Below are 19,958 nucleotides of genomic sequence, written 5' to 3'. Positions count from 1 at the left end.
TTGAATTATATTAAACAGGCTAAGCTATACATTTAGTCAATATATACTGTAACTAGATTACCTACTCTCCGCAGTCATTTATGGACATCAAGCTGACACTGCAATATGATATATTGTTACTGTTGCCTTGCTAGCCCTTACAAATATTTCAACTTTATTCAGAGTCAAGCCAATACACATTAATTATAGAACAGTGATCCAACTTTTTCAGGCGCTACATGACAGCCCAGTGTATATGGAAAAATAATGCACACATGCCAGCCTATCAGAATTGAGTATTCAGCCAAGCCATTGTATATTGGTTTTGTGGACACGTAACATTTGTGAGTTGAAAATGAAATTCTTTGTATCATATATGACAATGTGACAGTCTGTCTTTATTGACACTATAAATTGGCTGAGCATTAAAACTTTATTATGATTGAAAACTTGGGTATTGGTATGCTTTGTGTGTATTGTCTGTGTATTGTGCCAATGGCACCACCCGGCCAAGATGTAGTCTAAAAATAGATTCTTCCCCAGACAAGCAACTGATTTGGAACCAAGCCCATTGAGATCACTCAATCTGTGAAATAACTGAAAATCAACATCTCTAGTAAATTACACGCATTGGGAAGTATTTTTTCCACACAGAGAGTACGCACTGTGTGGAATACCTTGCAAGGGTATGTCGTACAGGCAGAAACTCTGGGGGTTTGAAGATCAGGCTTGATACGGTGCTAGATACTATCAAGTTTATAAGTAAGGTTAAGAAATGGGTACATTTTACTGGTAGGTATTTGGTGAGCATTGCTGGGCTGAATGGCCTGTGTAGCCTTGCTGTTTTGTTAACTAGTATTGCTACTTTCTCTCCTATACAGGTGCTTCCCCTGACACCAGTGTGTCCATGTTCAGCTGGCAAGTGAAGTCATATGGGCAGTGCAGGCCCACAACATATGTGGGGCTTTTTGACATCAATAGATGGTACCATGCACAAATGCCAGACTCTCTGAGGTAAGATGATGTCCCTTTGTCATCTATAGGCAATATATGTAGTGTTCTTTTTGTTTGTAGCATGCAGAGTGCATGTATACTACTTGCACGCTTTGACTGGTATGTATAGCTTCTCTAAAATGAGGCTTTTTGTTGTGCACACTGCCAATTTTGACTGTTGATCATAATTTGGGCAAAACTAATCCAGGCATGAAACAGTGATGACTCTGTTTCATAACTTTCTTAATGTTATAGTTTTCCCTGCCTATGAGGCGCTCTTTCAAAAGGCTGCTCCCTCTTACACTTGTCACTCCATCACTTACTGGCTATTGTTTTTCCTTTCACTGAAGTTGGTGGTGCTCAGTACCTTTGTGTGCCAAGGTAAATAGGGGGTGGAAGGCCAGAGCAAACAGTGATTTGAAAATATTTAATTGTGAAACCAGAAATAATGCACTTAGTAGAGCAAACATCTCAATCAAGGCACAAGGATCTCCCCTTGCGTGAATATGCACAGCAAATGTCCTGTTATTCCGGTCATTACTTTTTGAGATGTGTCTGGCCTGTTGCTGATGCTAGAGGAAAGGTGGGTCACCAAAATCAATTGGTTTTTTCCTGCGAACATGAATGTGCACAGGAAATTTCATGGCAACTTGGGTATTACTTTTACAGATATGTCTCTCACGGATTAACAAACAGTCAGAAATCATTACATAACCATCTTGGTGTAGGTAGAGAGAAACTTATTTTTCATGCATTATTATAAGATTTGATTCATTATTAACCACTCTTCGCAGTTAGCTAGCATTGATCGTGCAGCACAGCACATTACAGCTGTTAGGCAAGCTTTGCTGTTCATCAGACACTAGTAGAATTTCTAACTATTCGTTTTCTGAGAGTTTTTGATGTGTTACAGAAAACTGATTACTCTAAACTTACCTCGGTGAGACCAGACGGGTGGATACATGAAAGGTCTGGTAAACCAGTGAAAATTTAAATAGGAATAGCTGCAATGCCAATTCAAAATGTGAAAATGCAGTTTCTCTCATTGACCAAGAATACTTTGTAACGCCAGGGCAGTGGTCCCCAACCTTGGTCCTTGGCACCCCTGTGCTTGCTAGTTTTCATTCCAACCACTGTTAGACCTGTTTTTGAAGACTGATTTTTATTCTAACTGGTTTTGTATTTTTTATTTTAACAACCTCTTAATATTTGTTTAAAGCAGACTCTGCAGGACTTTTTAATTGAAAATACTATAAAATATCCATGCTGAGTAGGATTGGGCCGGTTTTCAGTTTTGCCGGTCCGGTGTACGAGCTTAAACCGGTTTGATTTTATGCGAACCGACTGAACCGGCATTTGCCATTATGAGACGTTTTGGCAAATTAAAAAGTAGCCTACATCAGCAACTTGTGCCAACGGCGCTAAATCCAACTTGTATTGCATTAGTAATAAGCAATATGACAACGTGATTAACATAATATTATGTTTGTTTATAAACGGAGCCGCTAGAAGATTGACAGGCAATGCGCAATTTAGTGCCAAGGCCCTCCCAGTACTATGTTCCTGCAGTAGCGGTGGCTGCAGTTATGCTATTCCCGAAGCCGGAAACAAGGAGATCAAATTTCAGTAGACCAATCAAAGGTTGGTGAGGGGAAGACGATGCGCACGGTATGTTGTTTGCTAGAAAGTTCATGTGTTTTTTGGGGTGACGAGACTAGACATGGCAGAGTTAGTGTCAAAGAAAATGTAAACTGCGCCAATATGGCAACATTTTGGATTCGAAGCTGACGAAAGAGGTGCCGCTACACTCTCATTCATGGGCTCTCATTATGTTCTGTTACGCCAATTTTGATCCAGGCTGCAAAAATGATCCGGGTGACACAATGACAGATAAAGCGATAAAGATTCTAAGACAACTCAGCAATTTCTCTGGTTTAATGGGTTATTTTCCAGCATTTTCCAAATGAGTACACGTCATCTAACTTGCAAGTAGTTAGCTATCTCCCTGGATATGAATGAAATGTTTTAACGGAAAATAATAATAAATGCGATTTTATCCACGGAAACGGCTGTACAAAAAGGTAAAATAAATGTGGTCGCGATCGCCGACGTAGACGTCAGAAGGAAATGTCACTGACAAAAATTTTAAAAGTTTGCTGTCTTTGCAGTGGTTTGGGCTGGAAACGAGCTGTAAGAGCGGAATAAGCCCCCAAAGTGAAGCACAACACTGCCTACTGATTGTAAATGAGATCGCTGTGAGGTTGCTTTCCATATAGGATTTCAGCTGCATGCTCCCATATTCCTGAAAATGCTGCAGCGGTGGCTAGCTAGCTATAAGAGCATACCGCCATATGAGTGCTGTGTGCGACGGCGATCGCGACCACAACATTTATTTTGCCTTTTTGTATACCCATTTCCGTGGATAAAATCACATTTATTAAATGTCAAAAACATTTAATTCATATCCAGGAAGATAGCCAACTACTTGCAAGTTAGATGACGTGTAGCCATTTACTAATACGATCGCATTTCAGGCTGGAAAATAACCCATTAAACCAGAGAAATTGCTGAGTTGTCTTAGAAACTTTATCGCCAAAGAATGTAGCAAGGCTGGCAGCGTCTGCATAGCAACGGACGCTGCGTCACAATGGTTTTAGAATATCATTACCTCACCCGGATCATTTTTGCAGCCCGGATCAAAATTGACGTAACCCTTCCACTCGGGAGCGGCTGAGTCACGTGCGACACCTAGTGGTAAAATTCGGTATTACCGATCCGGTATTTGCCTTAATGTCAAACCGGTTATAAAATGTTTTACATTGGCCCAGCCCTGATGCTGAGTCATATCTGTGATGCTTTGCCAAACTAGGTTGGTGAATTCCTTTTGCGTTTTTATAATGATGTTCATGTACCCTTTTACTGTGGAAGAGCACCAAACACAAGGACGACATCATCTGGAAACAGCAAAGATGCTCCTATGTCCCCAAACTGGACACTCCATACTTCCACTGTGAAATCCTGTCCATGAATACCAAGAACAGGAGGGAAGACAAGGCACACCCTTGGCGGAGTCCGACACCAACTTGAACAAGCTTGACTTGGTTCCAAGAATTCAAACACAGCTCTCTCTCAATGTGTACAGGGAACAAATGGCTTGTAATAGTGAATTGAGGATACTTGTCAGCCACGACACGCCAACAACGTTCATCGAACCTGGTCAACCCCTGGTGCTCTACTACTGAGGAGCTCTCCAACCACCCCAACGACTTCTGCCTCAGAGATGGATTCTGATTCCCCAGACTGTTTTAGCTCAGCCATCTGAACAGATTTAGAAGTTCCGCAAAGTGTTCCTTCTACCTTCAGACAACGTCCCCATTTGTGGTCAGATTTTCCCCGTCCTTGCTAAGAACAGCCTGGACAGTGTCTGCTTTCCCCTCATTAGATGCTTGAATTGTTTTCTAGAAACACTTTGGGGCCATCCGAGAGTCCTTATCCAACGGCGCTCCAAACTCCCATATTCTGGCTTTTGCTTCTGCCACTGCCACAGATGCAGCCTTTTTTGCCTGCCGGTACCTGTCAGCTAGCAGCTCTTGACCAAGGCTCCTAGCAGCTGCTTCCACAATAGAGTTTTTTAAAAGGATCCATCCTGACTCCATGTCCCCGACCTTCTCCGGGGTACAGGAGAAGCATTCTTGGAGGTGTGAATTGAAGTCCTTCAAGACACTTTTGCCAGGCATTCCCAGCAGACCCTAGCTACACGTTTGGGCCTACCTGGTCTGTCTGGCTGCTTCCTCTACCATCTGACCCAACTCACCACCAGATCGTGAAAAAGTGTCAGCCACATAAAGGCGGTGTTCCATTTTTTTTCCTTCTGACTACAACTATTGGAACCCATCCTCCTCCTCCTCCGGTTGGCTCAGGGGGTAGCTTTGTGATGCTTTTAGTCAACTTGCATGACTGAATACGGCTTGACAACGACATGTAGGATTACATTGCAGTCTTTTTTTAATTCATTTTGCATGCAACAAACTATTAAAGTTTATTTATTTGGGCTTTAATTTCCTCCTATGCAAAGGAAGACCCATGTGTCTTGGGGTTACAAGGCTTTGATTTTGCAAATGCGGGAGCCATTACGTTGTATCCTTCTGTTCAAATTTTTGTTACAACAGGATGTAGGATGTCGCCCCAGGATGCATGGGGCGACATAGCTCAGGAGGTAAGAGCAGATGTCTGGCAGTCGGAGGGTTGCCAGTTCGATCCCCACCCTGGGCGTGTCCCTGAGCAAGACACCTAACCCTTAACTGCTCTGGTGAATGAGAGGCATCAATTGTAAAGCGCTTTGGATAAAAGCGCTATATGAATGCCGTCCATTTACCAGTTCATTATATATTATAAAAGGGTTCCACTGTAATATTAAATATGTAGAGGCACACAACTCCTCACATGCAAATCCTGTGTTTGTCTTTGGAAAACATACTTAAGTAATATCAATTCCACTCATAAAGTGAACTACCACTTCAACAGTTTTCAGTTATCTTGTTTGTGTGTTTGTCTGTGCTTGCATGTGGTCAGAACTGGGGAGACCCTGCATAACTGTCCTTACCTGGCCGTGTGGTCCTTGGATTCTGTAGTTGAGATGACCTCTCCCTGCTCCCTGCTGGACATTGTGGTGCACGAGCGTAGCCTGAGCAGGGGTTTGCCATACACGTGCCCTCTACCTGAACAATTCTTCAACCCCACTACCTACAACTTTGGCAAGTTTCCTAACCCAGCGATTTTCCTTACAATAAAAGGGGTGGTGCCTAGAGTCTTAAGGGAAAATGGAACAGAGCCTTATTTAACTGATGCCACATTATGTGAATTTTTTGGATTTTACTGTAATGCTTTTGACCTTTGCAGATGCAACTTGCTTGCTGAATTCTGGAATCGTGCATGTGACATGTTCCGGCTATCAGAAGGAGGTTGGTTTTGACCTGATGTCTGGAATAAGTTCTATTTATTTTTATTTATTTTGTGGTCTCTGAAAGTTTGAGAGTGTGAGTGATAACATAACATAATGATGAGAACAGGCCATTCAGCCCAACAATGCTTGCCATCTTCCTACCTCTAAAAGGGTACCTAGTGTTCACTGTTCTCTTGAAATGCCTCAGTGTTTCTGCCTCTGCTGCATGATTTGGGAAGCTATTCCACACAGCAATTGCTCTCTGTGTGAAGAAATCCAAAGAGTGTGTGTGTGCTCAAGCGTGCACATACCTCCACACCCAGAAACTAGCTGATGCGGTTTCCTGTGTTTTAGACATTGAGCTTCTTGAAGAAGTCTGTATCCAGCCTGAGCGAGACCATCCCCGATGGTTACTCTCGCTGCTTGATGTCAGGCCTCCTGTCCCCATGTCTGATGGATGGACAGCCTTCCATACTTTCCCAGGTACATGGGTGCTACATTAACATCTTGCTCTCATCATTCAAGTCTCTTTCTCAGTTTTTTTTTTCTCTCTCTCTCCTTTCCTCCACTTCCCCACAGCAGTACATAGTTTTATGGTAGCGTAAAATAATAATTGGTTCTTACAGCTATTTAAGCCATGCATTGTGCTTCCAAGATATGGCTTTTCATGTGCCGGTGTAATTTAATTCAGGCCCTTGGCTGCAAAGAATTGGGATTTTAGTGCCAGTAAAATATTTATTTTCTCTGCACTTTAAGCAATGTTTTTGCTACAGGGATTGAACCGATTTCAGTTCACAAAATTAAATTTATTTGAAAAATTAAAACCCAGGTCAGTGCATTTATATTTTTGGCTCTTGACGGGCACTGTTAACCAGTCTAGCAGCTTAATTTTTTCAGCATTTAACCCATTTATATATATCTGTATATTTCTTGAAGCAATTGAGGTCAAGTAATTTGCTTAAAGCTGCAGTTAGTAACTTTCTGAATTGTTGGCCCTGCCCACATAGAAAGTGACACCCATCCTCATCCCCCTCCCCCTTCATACAGCTTGTCATGAGTGTGCACTCGCTAGCCAATAGAGTACACAGACAAGTTTTAAAGATGATCATCACAGCTAACTCCCTGTTTTCAGGAAGGGCAACTTGATGCCGTCTTGTCCACTGCTGTGGAAACTAGCTCTCTGGGGCTCATCACTGGCTGCATCAGGCGCTGGACATCTGAAGGTGAGGGAGGGATTCCTGTGGAGTTCAGTTTTCATCCTTATCTTTCCATCTATCCATCCTATTTCATGTAGGGAACCTGTATTTTCAGATGGAACAAGTAAAGATGTAACCGAATGGTTACCATTGAAATTTAGACTTGAAGGGATGGTGAGTCTGAGAGGATGTTTTTGTTTCTCAGTAACCATTGAATTTTCTTTCCCATTTTACCCAGAGCAACCAGGGTCAGCAGTGAACCTGTGCTACATTTTAGAATGGGCCTGGAACAAGGTTGTGCTTGCCAAGGAAGAGCTTGATGGCATCTGTGAGTTCATCCGGCGTGACCCCACAAAGATGATGGGAATGAATGTACACTGTTCATAGTTCCCCCAGGTTCTTGAAAAACCTTGCTAAAGCTTGAGTTTACAGCTGCAACTAACAACAATATTTATAATCGATTAAGCTGGTGATAATTTTTTTTTTTGATTATTAATCGATTAGTTGGTTTGCAGAATGTTTACTTTTGTTTATGTGAATATTCAAAAATATATTGAACAACTAAGACGATGAGAGTTATACAAAAACATGCAAATGTATGCTATAAAGCATCTGCATAAATGTTTTTATAAGATGCATATTGCAGCATGCATTTATAATGTTCAAAGACAAAAAAGTTATTTGAAGTCTGCAGTTTAAACTCAGCTCAACTGTTTAGATGAATAATGAAGATAAAAACATAAAACAAAAAGTGTTAATGGGCTTTGCTACATTAAATGGCTTCAACACATCAAATTGTTTCAGCAAGAGGCCAATGCTGGACTATGAACGTAGAGTGGTTCCACAGCATTTCAAAGCAGAAACGTTAGCATGTCCGCAAGCTCTGAGCTAAGGCTGGCTCAATTTTTAAAAATCTACAAATGGTTTGTTTTAGCGGCCGTGTGTCCATGCTTTCACCAATTAGGATCCTATTGATTCAAACTTAGTCTTTAATGTGGTCAGTTAGAACACTTTTCTTATGTAAATTGTTTGCAGTATACTACAATGTGAATATGGGACTTTTATTCTTTGTGGCATGCATAGCTATTTCTGACATAATGTGGCTTACAGTAAAAGGGCAAATAATCCCTCTAACCACAAAGAGCACCTAAATAATAAAAAATAACAACTTAAAAAAATTGAAATTCTGGGATTGCAATTGTGGTTGGAACAAAAAACTGTATATGCCGTGGTACCCATTTAGGACTCAGGTTAAGAAACATTGCTTTAGGTAACAGTTGCCGATGTAAAGACAAAATACTGATCACTATCACTACATCACTACTATAATAAATGGACATTGGGGATGCACTAAGAAGAATAAAAGGGAAATTGAACTGATACAATATATAAACATCTAGACAGTTTTCCATTAATGGGATGGTGCATCAGTAGGGAGGGACAGAAACAGTCCAGTTTTGTCAACGTCATCACTTAGTTGTTGCAGCCCTACTTGAGTTTCTTGAAAATTCAAGGCTTTTTTCCAATTTTCCCTGCTGTCAAAATTGATGCATTAAATGCAACAAAAAATCAAATTTTTGTGTCAGGACAAAAGAAACATGCCTTGAATACTTTATACTGGGGTAAATGAAATAAGTAAATGGAATGGAAATAAGCAAGGTCTTTGGAAACATTACAGACATTTCTCTTGTATATCCTTTAGTTCCCATATAACTATAATGTTGGCCTCCAGTAATATAACAATATTAATAATCAAAAATTAAAAACATTTTCAATGACTGTATCAAAATTCTCAGCAGTGCCACTGCCAGAGGCTGGATGTACAGATGAGTGAGAGATTATGCCTGACTTTAACAAACAAAATTGCTAAGCTAACATCCCTTTTCACAATAATGCAGACTATGAGTAAATGGAGCTGGAAAATCTATATATACACACACAGTTGAGGCCAAAAGTTTACATACACCTGGGCTAAAGACATTCAGACTAAATTTTTCACAACTTCACACATTTCATGTTACCATACATTTCCTTTGTTAAGTCAATTAGGTTATCTACTTTATTTCCGTAAGAGGTCATTTCTAAATAATAGCTAAGAGACAGATTTATTTCAGCTTTTATGTACTACATCAGATTTGCAGTGGGTCAAAAGTTACATACACTTTGTTAGTATTTGGTAGCATTGCCTTTTAATTGCTTAACTTGAATAAAACGCTTGGGGTAGGCTTCCACAAGCTTCTCACAATACTTTGCTGTAACGCAATTAGGTTTGTGGGCCTCCTTTCTCAGTCACACTTTTTCAGTTCAGTCCACAAATTTTCTATGGGATTCAGGTCAGGGATTTGTGATGGCCACTCAGATACTTTCACTTTGTTGTCTTTAAGCCATTTTGTTACAACTTTGGAGGTATGCTTAGGATCATTGTCCAGCTGGAAGACCCAGTTGCAACCAAGTTTTAACTTTCTAACTGATGTCTTGAGGTGTGTTGCTTCAGTATTTTTAGATAATCCTCCTTCCTCATGATGCCATCTATTTTCGGGAGTGCACCAGTCCCTTTTCTAGCAAATCACCCGCACAACATGATGCTGCCACCCCCATGCTTCACAGTTCGGATGGCGTTCTTCAGATTAAAAGCCTCTCACTTTTTCCTCCATAAGACAGACTGATGGCAGCATTAAGGTAGGGCCCTATAGTTTCTGTGATAACAGAATCATGGACAGAATCGTGGAATTTAGAATTTAAAAAAGCTATAATACAGATTCCATAGGGCCCTACATTAAGTCAGTGTTAAAGGCTGATTGGAGATTTGAAAATATGACTACGTAATGTGAATGTTGTTATAAATAAGTCATTTATTCAACACACATTTAAAAAAGTCAACAACTATTTACAGCATAGCAGAGTCTTACAAAGAATCTGACAACAATGTACAGTCTTGGAATGCTGTGTTTTCAACAACAACAAAAGAAATTAAGTTAAATTAAATTAAAATAAATAATATCAAAGTTTTTGCACTCTACAGAAAACTTGAAAAAAGTCCTGATTGGCTACTGATTCTTACAGCCTTGGAATGCTAGGCACGTTTCAACAACAACAAAAGAAATTAAATTAAAATAAATAATATCAAGGTTTTTGCACTCTACAAAAAACTTGTATTCTAGTCCTGTTTGGCTACTGAATCTAACAACAAGCCTTGGAATGCTGGGCATAAACATTTAAAAATCTGTATAAGGTTTTTTGGCTTTTACAGTAGGCTACCTTTCCTCCTTGACATTATCCCTAAATAGCACCAAGGAAGTATCTGTGTTACTGACTGTTTGGCTAGCTAGCTAAGTTAGCTACATGACCACGTTGTCATAAAAAAATTTTCCAACCGTGAAAACTGCCTGACTTGTTTACATTTTGGACAGATGTGGATCCTGAGTAAATCTATCTTTGTTTCCGTCGCAGCACTTTAGACACAAGCAATATCGAAAAAATCCTGAAATTTCTTCTTACCGTGAAGAGTGCCTGACCCTCAACCGTAGGGTTTTTTCCCCGAAGATGGTATTTCTAGATATAGCCTAATTTTGCCGCTGTGTTAACACATTTTTACGGGTTGCTGGTCAGGTACTCTTCACTGTAAGAAGTGTTTTTTTCCGATATTACTTGTCGAAAGTGCTGGGACGGAAACAACGATGGATTTACTCTATAGCCACATATGTCCAAAATGTAAACAAGTCAGGCAGTTTTCACGGTTGGAAAATTTTTATGACAACGTTGTTGTGCACATCAATGTCATCAAGCTACCGTTATTAATAAACAAGTGAAGTCGTTGGCGATTAATAAGTCATGTAATGTTACAATATATCGAACGTTACATTCATGCTACTAGTTTAACGTTACCTACACACACTGCTTAAGTTAATATAAAAAGAATGTACTTACCAACGAGATGAAGTGATAACGCAGTTTGTAACGAGGTTAGCTAGCCTACTAAATAAGAAATGATGGCTTGCTAGGTAACGTTAGCTTGTAATAGTTGGAAGTGTCAAGTGTTGAATGCAGAGACTGCAAAAAGGTTGAATGTCACTCTACGCACAATGAGGGTAAAGAACACTGATCTCAGACCTCCTGTTTTCCTACTGCGTTCATGTTTTAACCTACAGATGTCGCTGGTGAGCTTTTCAGCCGAGCCGCCCCACTGTAACTGTAAACTGTTTAAAAACATCTTAAAAATACATTCAAAAAAATAAAAAAATAAAAATAAATTTCCCCGATGCTTAGGCCCGGCGGGGGGTCAACTTAGGGCCGGCGGGCCGCCGGGCTTGCAATACACTGGCGGAAACCCTGTTCCAGACTGTTTAAAGAGACAGTCATCTTGGTGTATGTAAACTTTTGACCCACTGGAATTCTGATATAGTGAATTAAAGCTGAAATAAATCTCTTTTCGATTGTTTTAAAATTACCTCTGATGTGAACAAAGTAGATGCCCTAATTGACTTGCCAAAAGAAATGTATGGTAACATGAAATGTGCAGAGTTGTGAAAAATTGAGTTTGAATGTCTTTTGCCTTGGTGTATGTAAACTGTTGGTCTCAAATGTATGTGTGTATATGTGTGTATATATATATATATATATATATATATATATATATATATATATATATATATATAATGTATGTGAAGAAATAGAGGTTTTTTGATCAAGACTCTGTAACTGTTACAAGATATGATATAATCAGTAGGTTATGGGGAGGAAAAAATCTAATCAAATCATGCCCTCAAGATCAAAAGTCAAATTTTACTGTTGATTATGAGAATCATTACACCCCAGCTAACTACATTGTTGAACTTGTAGTACCCTAAAAGCCAGATTAGCTGAATTACCTTGCTGTTATGGTCTACCTTTAAATTGTGTCTATTTGTCCATTCAAATGCCTATACATTTTCTGCTACTCTATTTTCCTTCTACTTTGAGCATATTTTATATAAAAGACTTTGTAAAGTTAGAATGTGCTGAATGAGCCCCATATGTTTTTCTGCTTTCTGTGCCTTCCAGGTGCCCCCCTGTTTGACAGCTCCACCAACTTCACAGACCCTCAGACCCTTCAGCTGCTGCAGCACAGCCAGCGCCTGTTGGGTAACCTCAGCACAATCTTCCACTGCCTGTTGAATGAAGCTCACGAGCTCACACAGAAAGGTACAACCAAATCCATTTGCTGCATAGACACATTTAGGTCTATGTAACAGTTTCGATAACTTGATTGATAAACTTAACTCAACAGCAACAAAAACCAGTACTTAGTACACTTGACTCTTGGGCAAGGCTTTGGAAAGCTAAAACATTGTTTTTGTTCCTAGTATAGTGTACTGACGATTTGAATCCTAAACCAGTTCTTATTTTAGATTTTTGTAATGAAATGTGAATGGTCTGTCTGCAAAGGTGTAGCACTAAACTATCAATTTTACAAGCAATCTAGTGGAAATCAAAAGGCGGAGCTTGCCAGCTAGACATGTGAGTGCGAGGCCTTGTGCAAAGCCCTTCCTGAAAAGCTTTATACTTTTGTTCATTTTGTTAGAACTGGTATATGATCATATGGCAATAGGCGACAGCTGCACCACATAATAATAATCTACCAGTAGCTTCAGGCAACCAGCAGGTAACCAACTTCCTTTTTATTACTACAGTAGAGTAATAATACAATTTTGATCACTTGATGAATGTTCTTCTGGAAACTATGGGCTGACCAGTAACTACACATACAGTGCCCTCCGTAATGTTTGGGACAACATTATGAAGGGCATAACATTTTATATATTTCTTTGATTTGGCTCTGTACTCCACAACTTCGTTGTTTTTTTGTAATAAAATAATCCACCTGTGGCTAAAGTGCATATTCTTAGCTCTTTTTAAATGATATTTTTTATACTTTTTTGGTTTCACCATGTGGAACTTACAGCACTTTTTATAAAGTATAGTCCCACAGTTCAGGGCACCACCTACTAAAGTTATGTAAATGAAGTTAGTCATGTTTAGTACTTTGTTGCATATCCTTTGTATGCAGTGACTTACGTCTGTGATGCATAGACATCACCTGGTGCTGAGTATCTACTCTGTTGATGCTCTGCCAGGCCTATACTATAGCAATCTTCAACTCCTGCTTGTTTCGGGGGCTAATTTGCTTTTCTCTTCAGCATTTGAAATGCATGTTCAGTTGCATTCAGATCAGGTGACTGACTTGACTAGTCAAAAATTTTCCAGTTTGTAGCTTTGAAAAACTCCTTTGTTGCTTTCATAATATGTTTAGGATCATTGTGTTGCTGAAGGACGAAGGGCCATCAGATGAGTTTGGAGGCATTTGTTTGAACTTGAGCAGATAAGATGTTTCAGTACACTTCAGAATTAATTCTCCTGCTGCTGTCAGCAGTTACATCATCAAGGATGACAAGTGAGCCAGTCAGTACCTGTGGCAACCATATATGACCAAAACATAAAATCCCCACCACCATGTTTCACAGATGAGGTGGTATACTTTGGATATCGAACAGTTCCTTTTGGCCTCCACACTTTTCTCTTGTCATCACTGCGATACAAGTGAATCTTGTGCCATCTTTACACTGCTATATTGGTTAAGAATCACGGATCAGAACTGGGAAAAATGAAACTATTACCAATTTGCACTGTACACCCAGTATTTCCTCTTTACACTTCTCAGAAGAACCGGCTTTGATTCTATAATTATCCTAAAGCATATATATGTCCTCTTCATCTTTTTTATTTTTGAGGTAACTTGTCGTTTTGTTTGCCTTATTTCCCTAGCTTTCTGTCCTTACACGATCATTTGGTAAACATTTGAATCACAGACTGTAACATCAATTTAATAATTTCCCTTTCCCGCTGATATATTTAATAATGGTCTGATCTAATGGTCTGACATCTTGCAGTGTAGCCTCTGTAGTTCTGTTTGTGAAAGTCTTCTGTGAACAGTAGTCACTGACACATCTACGCCTGCCTCCTTAAGAGTGTTAACAGTTTGTTGGACAGGTGTTTTAGGGGTTTTTCTTCATTATGTTTAGAATTCTTTAGTCATCAGGTGTGGAGGTCTTTCTTGGCCTACCAGACCGTTTGTGATTACTGAGCTCACCAGTGCTGTCTTTCTTCTGTAGGGGACATAGGTAAAAATTTTAGTTATAATTGGTCTCATAAAATTATCATCATATAATTTAGAATTTTATTTAATATTTTAAATTACAAATATTGATGGTTAACTTTATTAGATTGTCAAATATTGTAATTTTGATTATGAATCAAATTAACTAATATTAACAGTCTAATGCACTACATAGGAAAATTATATGGACACCCCTTCTTATTAGTTTGGGTACTTCAGCCACACCCATTCCTCACATGTGCATAAAATCAAGCATATAACCACACAATCTCTGTAGACAAATATTGGCAGTAGAATGGGTCTTACCTAAGAGCTCAGTGACTTTCAACATGACACTGTCCTAGGATACCACGTTTCCAGTCAGTTCATCAAATTTCTGCCCTCCTAGAGCTGCCCAGTCAACTGTAAGTTGAAACATCTAGGAACAAAATAGCTCAGCCGCAAAGCGGTATGCCACACAAGCTTACAGAACGGGACTGACGAGTACTGAAGTGTGTAGTGTGTAAAAATAGTCTGTCCTCGGGTGCAACTCTCACTACCAATTTCCAGACTGCCTCTACAAGCAAAATCAGCACAATAACTGTTTGGTGATAGCTTCTTGAAATGGGTTTCCATGGCCAAGCAGCTGTACACAAGCCTGAGATCACCATGCGCAGTACCATACGTCAGCTGGATTGGTGTAAAGCACACCACCTCTGGACTCTTGAGCAGTGGAAACACGTTCTCTGGAGGGCTGAATCACGCTTCACTATCTGTTGTCTGACGGACAAATCTGGGTTTGGTGAACGCCTGGAGAACAACACCTGCTCGAATGCATAGTGCCAACTGTAAAGTTTGGTGGAGGAGGAATAATGGTCTGGGGCTGTGATCTATTCTGGAGGGATGGAACACCATTCTTCCAAAATATATTCCCTCATTTGGTGTTTTGATGGTGGTGCAGAGTGCCGTCTAACACGTTGGTCGAAAATCTCCCATATGTGTTCAGTTGGGTTGCGATCTGGTGACTGCAAAGGCCATAGCATATAATTCACATCATTTTCATACTCATCAAACTTCTCGGTGCCTGTGGATGGGGGAATTGTTATCCTGGAAGAGACCACACCCATCAGGATAGAAATGTTTCATCATAGGGTAAAGGTGATCACTCAGAGGCAAAAGTCATTGCAAATTAATAAAAAGTTATTCTAAGAGGACAAGTGGACCCAAACCATGCCAGGAAAATGCCCCCCACATTCTGTAACATTCTGTGTTTAAAAATGCTGCTATTTCTACAAATCAAGAAAAAATGTCTTTGTCCCAAACATTATGGACGGCACTGTATACTGGCAAATACACACAGTGACAAACGATGTAAGAAAGGGCACATTTAATAATCATCATTGTCATAATGTATGTGTCAAAATGGAAAAATTATTTTTGAAGAAATTGCAGCGTAAACCCTGAACATGTGCAACAGTATTAGGCTGGTATGAGGTTGGACTGGCTTGTCGCTTAGAAGTAAAATTCAAACAGCGTTTCAGTGTATCCACTGGAATTCAGAAATAACATGTAGCCTAAGTGTTTTGGTAAATAGCTTCAGCCGGTCAAATATTTAAAGCTTTTGTTCAAACATTTCATTACCTGAAGGTTTTATTGCTTTTTTATGTGCCAGATTTATACCAGACAGATTCCTTTCTGGCTTCTAGGTAACACTAGCAGACAGCAACGCATGTTTTTGGTGCCCAAAGAGTCTGTGTGTTGTTCCAAGTGTCCCGCTTAAACAACACAAAGGAAAAGCGAGTTTGTTTCAAAGATGCATTTCAATGTAAGCTCTGATTAAAAAGATACTGTTTTTTTAACGCAAAAAACAGACAGTGTTACTTGTCAACGTTCATTAAACAGTGTTTTTTAGGAATTGGGCCAAAGTTAGTGTCTATGTTTTAGAACTCAGGGAGGCTCCTTATGGCTGCTCATGGATGCGCCACACCCATGGCACCCCCACTAATTCATCTTTTGTCAATGACAGTTTTCCTTTAGTACTACACAAAGTTAATAATTTATTCCAGTGTGGTGGAAGTTAACTTGGCTGTACTTTGCCTCACAGGGTTGGTGGGTCTGATCAACAAGAATGTGGTGTCCAGCCTGATCTCTCAGTATGCCCAAGTTGTGCTGTGGTTCTGCCGGACTGGCCTTCTGCCCGAAGGGTCTGGTAAGCACTTGTCTTCTGTCATCATCATCACATTTATAATGGTTTTCCTCGATGCTATGGTTTTATGCTAATGTGTTGCTAATGTGTTCTTGTACATTGTGGTTACTAGAGTTGTGCCGATATACGATAGATTATGGAATCGGCGATCATCAAGAGGGATCGGTCATCTGTACTCCTAGAGCCGATTTTTTTGACCATAAAAAAGAATATGTGTGTGTGTGTGTGTGTGTATATATATATATATATTAAAATGGCTTAAATGAAGCAAGACGTTTGTACAATTTACAGTACTAACTTAGATTAGTTGATATTCATAATTTTGGAAGAAATAAAGTGCCACAAATGCAATTGTCTAGACAAAAAATCAAAAATGAATTTGCACTTTTTTAGTTTGCAATGAAATACTGAGAGATTGCATATATACAGCAGGTTAAACTATACATGTGCTGGATTAAAATCTTCTTGACAAGTTCATAAAATCTAAGGGTGAATATGTAGAACTACTATAGATGTATGAAACAAAAACTAAGCAGTGTACCCAGCGTCTCCAAATCTATCCAAAATGTCTAAATTATGCATTGCTGTAAATCTCAACATTCACATATTTCACTGCAAATCAACCGTTTTGTCTCAAGAAACTCATTATTGCATCTTTTTCAAATGAGAATTATAAGCTTTCCATCAGTACAGTGGTCTAATTATATCTAGGGCTTCAGAAACATCCAAAACCTCTCCAAAAATGAATACAATGCTTTTTGTCCATTATAAAGCATATAAATGAGCCCCTTGTGAAGGTTTAAGATGAAATGTTGCTATCAGATTAAAAAATAATGCAAAAATATTGTCACACAATGCGGTACAATACCTAAATGTGTAATAATTAACTCTTGCATGTATTTCTGTACTAGGGTTGTGTTGGTTTCCGGTTTTGCCGGTCCGGTCTGGTGTACGAGCTTAAACCGGTTTGATTTTATGCGAGCCGACTGAACCGACATTTGTCATTGAGACGTTCTGGCAAATTAAAAAGTAGCCTACATCAGCAACCTGTGCCGACGGCACTAAATCCAACTTGTATTTCATTAGTAATAAGCAATATGACAACGTGATTAGCATAATATTATGTTTGTTTATAAACGGAGCCACTAGTGTCTGAGTGCAAAAAAAGAAAAAAAGATTGACAGGCCGGGCGCAATTTAGTGCCGAGGCCGGCAACAAGGAGATCAAATTTCATTATACAACAGCTTGGCTGAATACTCGATTCTGATTGGTCCAAGGTGGGCATTATTTCTCAGTAAAGGGACACCTCTGCCTTTTAATAGTTCTAAAATCAATGTGCTACAAAAACCCAGCATTCTAAAGCAGTTTAAACAGCAACATTATTCTTTTGCTTTTGAATTGTTGTTACATCCCCTCCCATTTTCAATGTCCAATTTCACAATTGATGGCAACGTTGAATCACATTTCTAGTTAATGTTGCTAGCCTTACAAATCGAAATCGTCCCTTATTTGGACAGTAGAATAGGCGTTCCGCATTTAAGTCATGGCTACGGACGCATTTTCATCTGTATGTTTGTGAACGATTGCGTTTATAGTAACCGCTGTTTTGAATACAATTCAATAGTTAGCTAGCTAGCTAGCAGGGATAACAAGCATGCCGTGAGACCATTCTGACCTAAAACCAAGAATTTTAATATTGGCTAGGTGACAAGTGACGGCGAACCTATCATAAAGCTAGCTGGCATTCAAAACCCGTTTCACAGGGTCTTAGAAAGACGTTATGTCTACACTGCGCAACCACACCATTTAAAAAGCAAGACAGGGCTAGGGAGATTAATTTGATTGACTTACGGTTTCATGCAGTTTTTTAAAAATTTAAAAATTGGTGCTAAGTGTAGGGTATAAAATGAGAAGGAACTATTTTTTTCTTGTTTTCATAGAACTACCAACCAGAGTTTTTGCATAACAACAGTCCAAACAGAACTACCAACCAGAGTTTTGCTTGACAACGGTAAAGCCGCTACACTCATTCATGGGCTCTCATTATGTTCCACTCGGGAACGGCTGAGTCACGTGCGACGCCTAGTGGTAAAATTCGGTATTACCGGTCCGGTCCGGTATTTGGCTTAATATCAAACCGGTTTGAAATTTTTTACATCAGCCCAACCCTACTCTGTACACTCATATGTTTTCTTGTATGGGGATGGGATGACATGAAAACAATTTTCAACCGTCCACCACGTTTTGGCAATGTTACAACTCTCACGTCATCACTGTTGCATGCTTCACAAAACTATTACACTCCTAACTAATGCTTACATTACAGTGTGAAATATCTACATTATATAATACCACTAACCACTCAATTTCAAAAATAATGTATGTAACCGAAGTATTTTGAGCAGTAATACTTACAAAGCAATGATGAAATCTTATCTATGTTCAGTAGATGGAGACAGAGACAGTAAATAAATGATACTGTTCTGTTCGCTTCTGTTTTGCTCCAGAAAACGATGTCAGCTAGGTCTGTCAGCAAACATATGGCTTAGCTATGCCCAGAAGTCCTCAATAATAATAATATTTTTTGAGAAATTACGAAAAATCGTTGACCATGTTTTGTTAGGAGCAACATCTTTTACTTCTACCACAGAGTGAATGCGTAAGTGAATGCGATGATAAGAAGATGATAGATGATAGAGCAACCAAATTTGGCAGGTGGGTTCCTATGGCCCCCCACTACTCAGGCACTAAAAATCACCTATGTCGGCCAGATGGTGGCGCTATAACAAAGGGTCATGCGTTAAAGGCCATAACTCCCACACCGTAAGTTCGATCAAGACAGAACTTCATCGACCTATGGATCTGAACGTGCTCTACAACTTTGCCATTGGGACCACCTATGTCCGCCATATTGTTCGCCCGCTATTTTGACTTTTTTATTAGTTGGGGTGCAGAAGAGCTGGAGCTCCAAATCTAAGTGTTACGACATCTAGTAAACTTCTTTACGGCAAGCGACATCCATGGCGACGCAAGTAATCCGACACTGTAGGGTCTAGTTTTTATCAGTGAGGGGAGGGTCTGAACGTCGGGAAAGCAATAGAAGACAGTGCCAGCCAGAATGCATGCTAGGCTACCAAAAGTTTTTTTAGTAAAAGCTTTTTGAGAGGATGTATAATTACTTTTCTTGAGCATGGATCCATTTGAAGACAGTATCGGGTGAGTTCGTTTACTCTCAGAATCTGTCATTATGCTGAGAAATAGCTAAACCATTTTATTGTTAGTATTTGAGTTTCTGTGCAAACGCGTGAAAACACGCTGGTATAATAAAACAATGACGGTAATACATATATAGTCTGCTTCGTTCCGTTGCTACCATAACATAACAGACTGTCTTGTGTCTACAGCTGCAGTTTCTCACTGCAATGACTAATATTGAATATATGCAAAAGACGCAATTTATGCTGTACTCTGCCAATGTCTAAATAAATACTACGGTACTCTGAGCGTAGG

The 19,958-nt window shown here is 39.5% G+C and overlaps 1 protein-coding gene across 2 annotated transcripts in view; it reads left to right on the top strand.

Moving 5' to 3' along the window:
* The window catches only part of ahctf1 (AT hook containing transcription factor 1), a 224,807-nt gene that overhangs the window by 82,235 nt on the left and 122,614 nt on the right, over nucleotides 1–19,958 (top strand). For both annotated transcript variants that reach the window (XM_035422269.1, XM_035422270.1), the window contains 8 exons: nucleotides 861–993; nucleotides 5,545–5,726; nucleotides 5,872–5,933; nucleotides 6,269–6,397; nucleotides 7,047–7,137; nucleotides 7,349–7,438; nucleotides 12,151–12,291; nucleotides 16,347–16,451. In XM_035422269.1, coding sequence (XP_035278160.1) covers nucleotides 861–993; nucleotides 5,545–5,726; nucleotides 5,872–5,933; nucleotides 6,269–6,397; nucleotides 7,047–7,137; nucleotides 7,349–7,438; nucleotides 12,151–12,291; nucleotides 16,347–16,451 — 933 coding nt within the window. The remainder of the gene's footprint in view (nucleotides 1–860; nucleotides 994–5,544; nucleotides 5,727–5,871; nucleotides 5,934–6,268; nucleotides 6,398–7,046; nucleotides 7,138–7,348; nucleotides 7,439–12,150; nucleotides 12,292–16,346; nucleotides 16,452–19,958) is intronic.

Source organism: Anguilla anguilla, chromosome 6, assembly GCF_013347855.1.
Source record: "Anguilla anguilla isolate fAngAng1 chromosome 6, fAngAng1.pri, whole genome shotgun sequence".
Lineage (NCBI taxonomy): Eukaryota > Metazoa > Chordata > Actinopteri > Anguilliformes > Anguillidae > Anguilla > Anguilla anguilla.
This window is presented reverse-complemented; position numbering and strand designations above follow the sequence as displayed.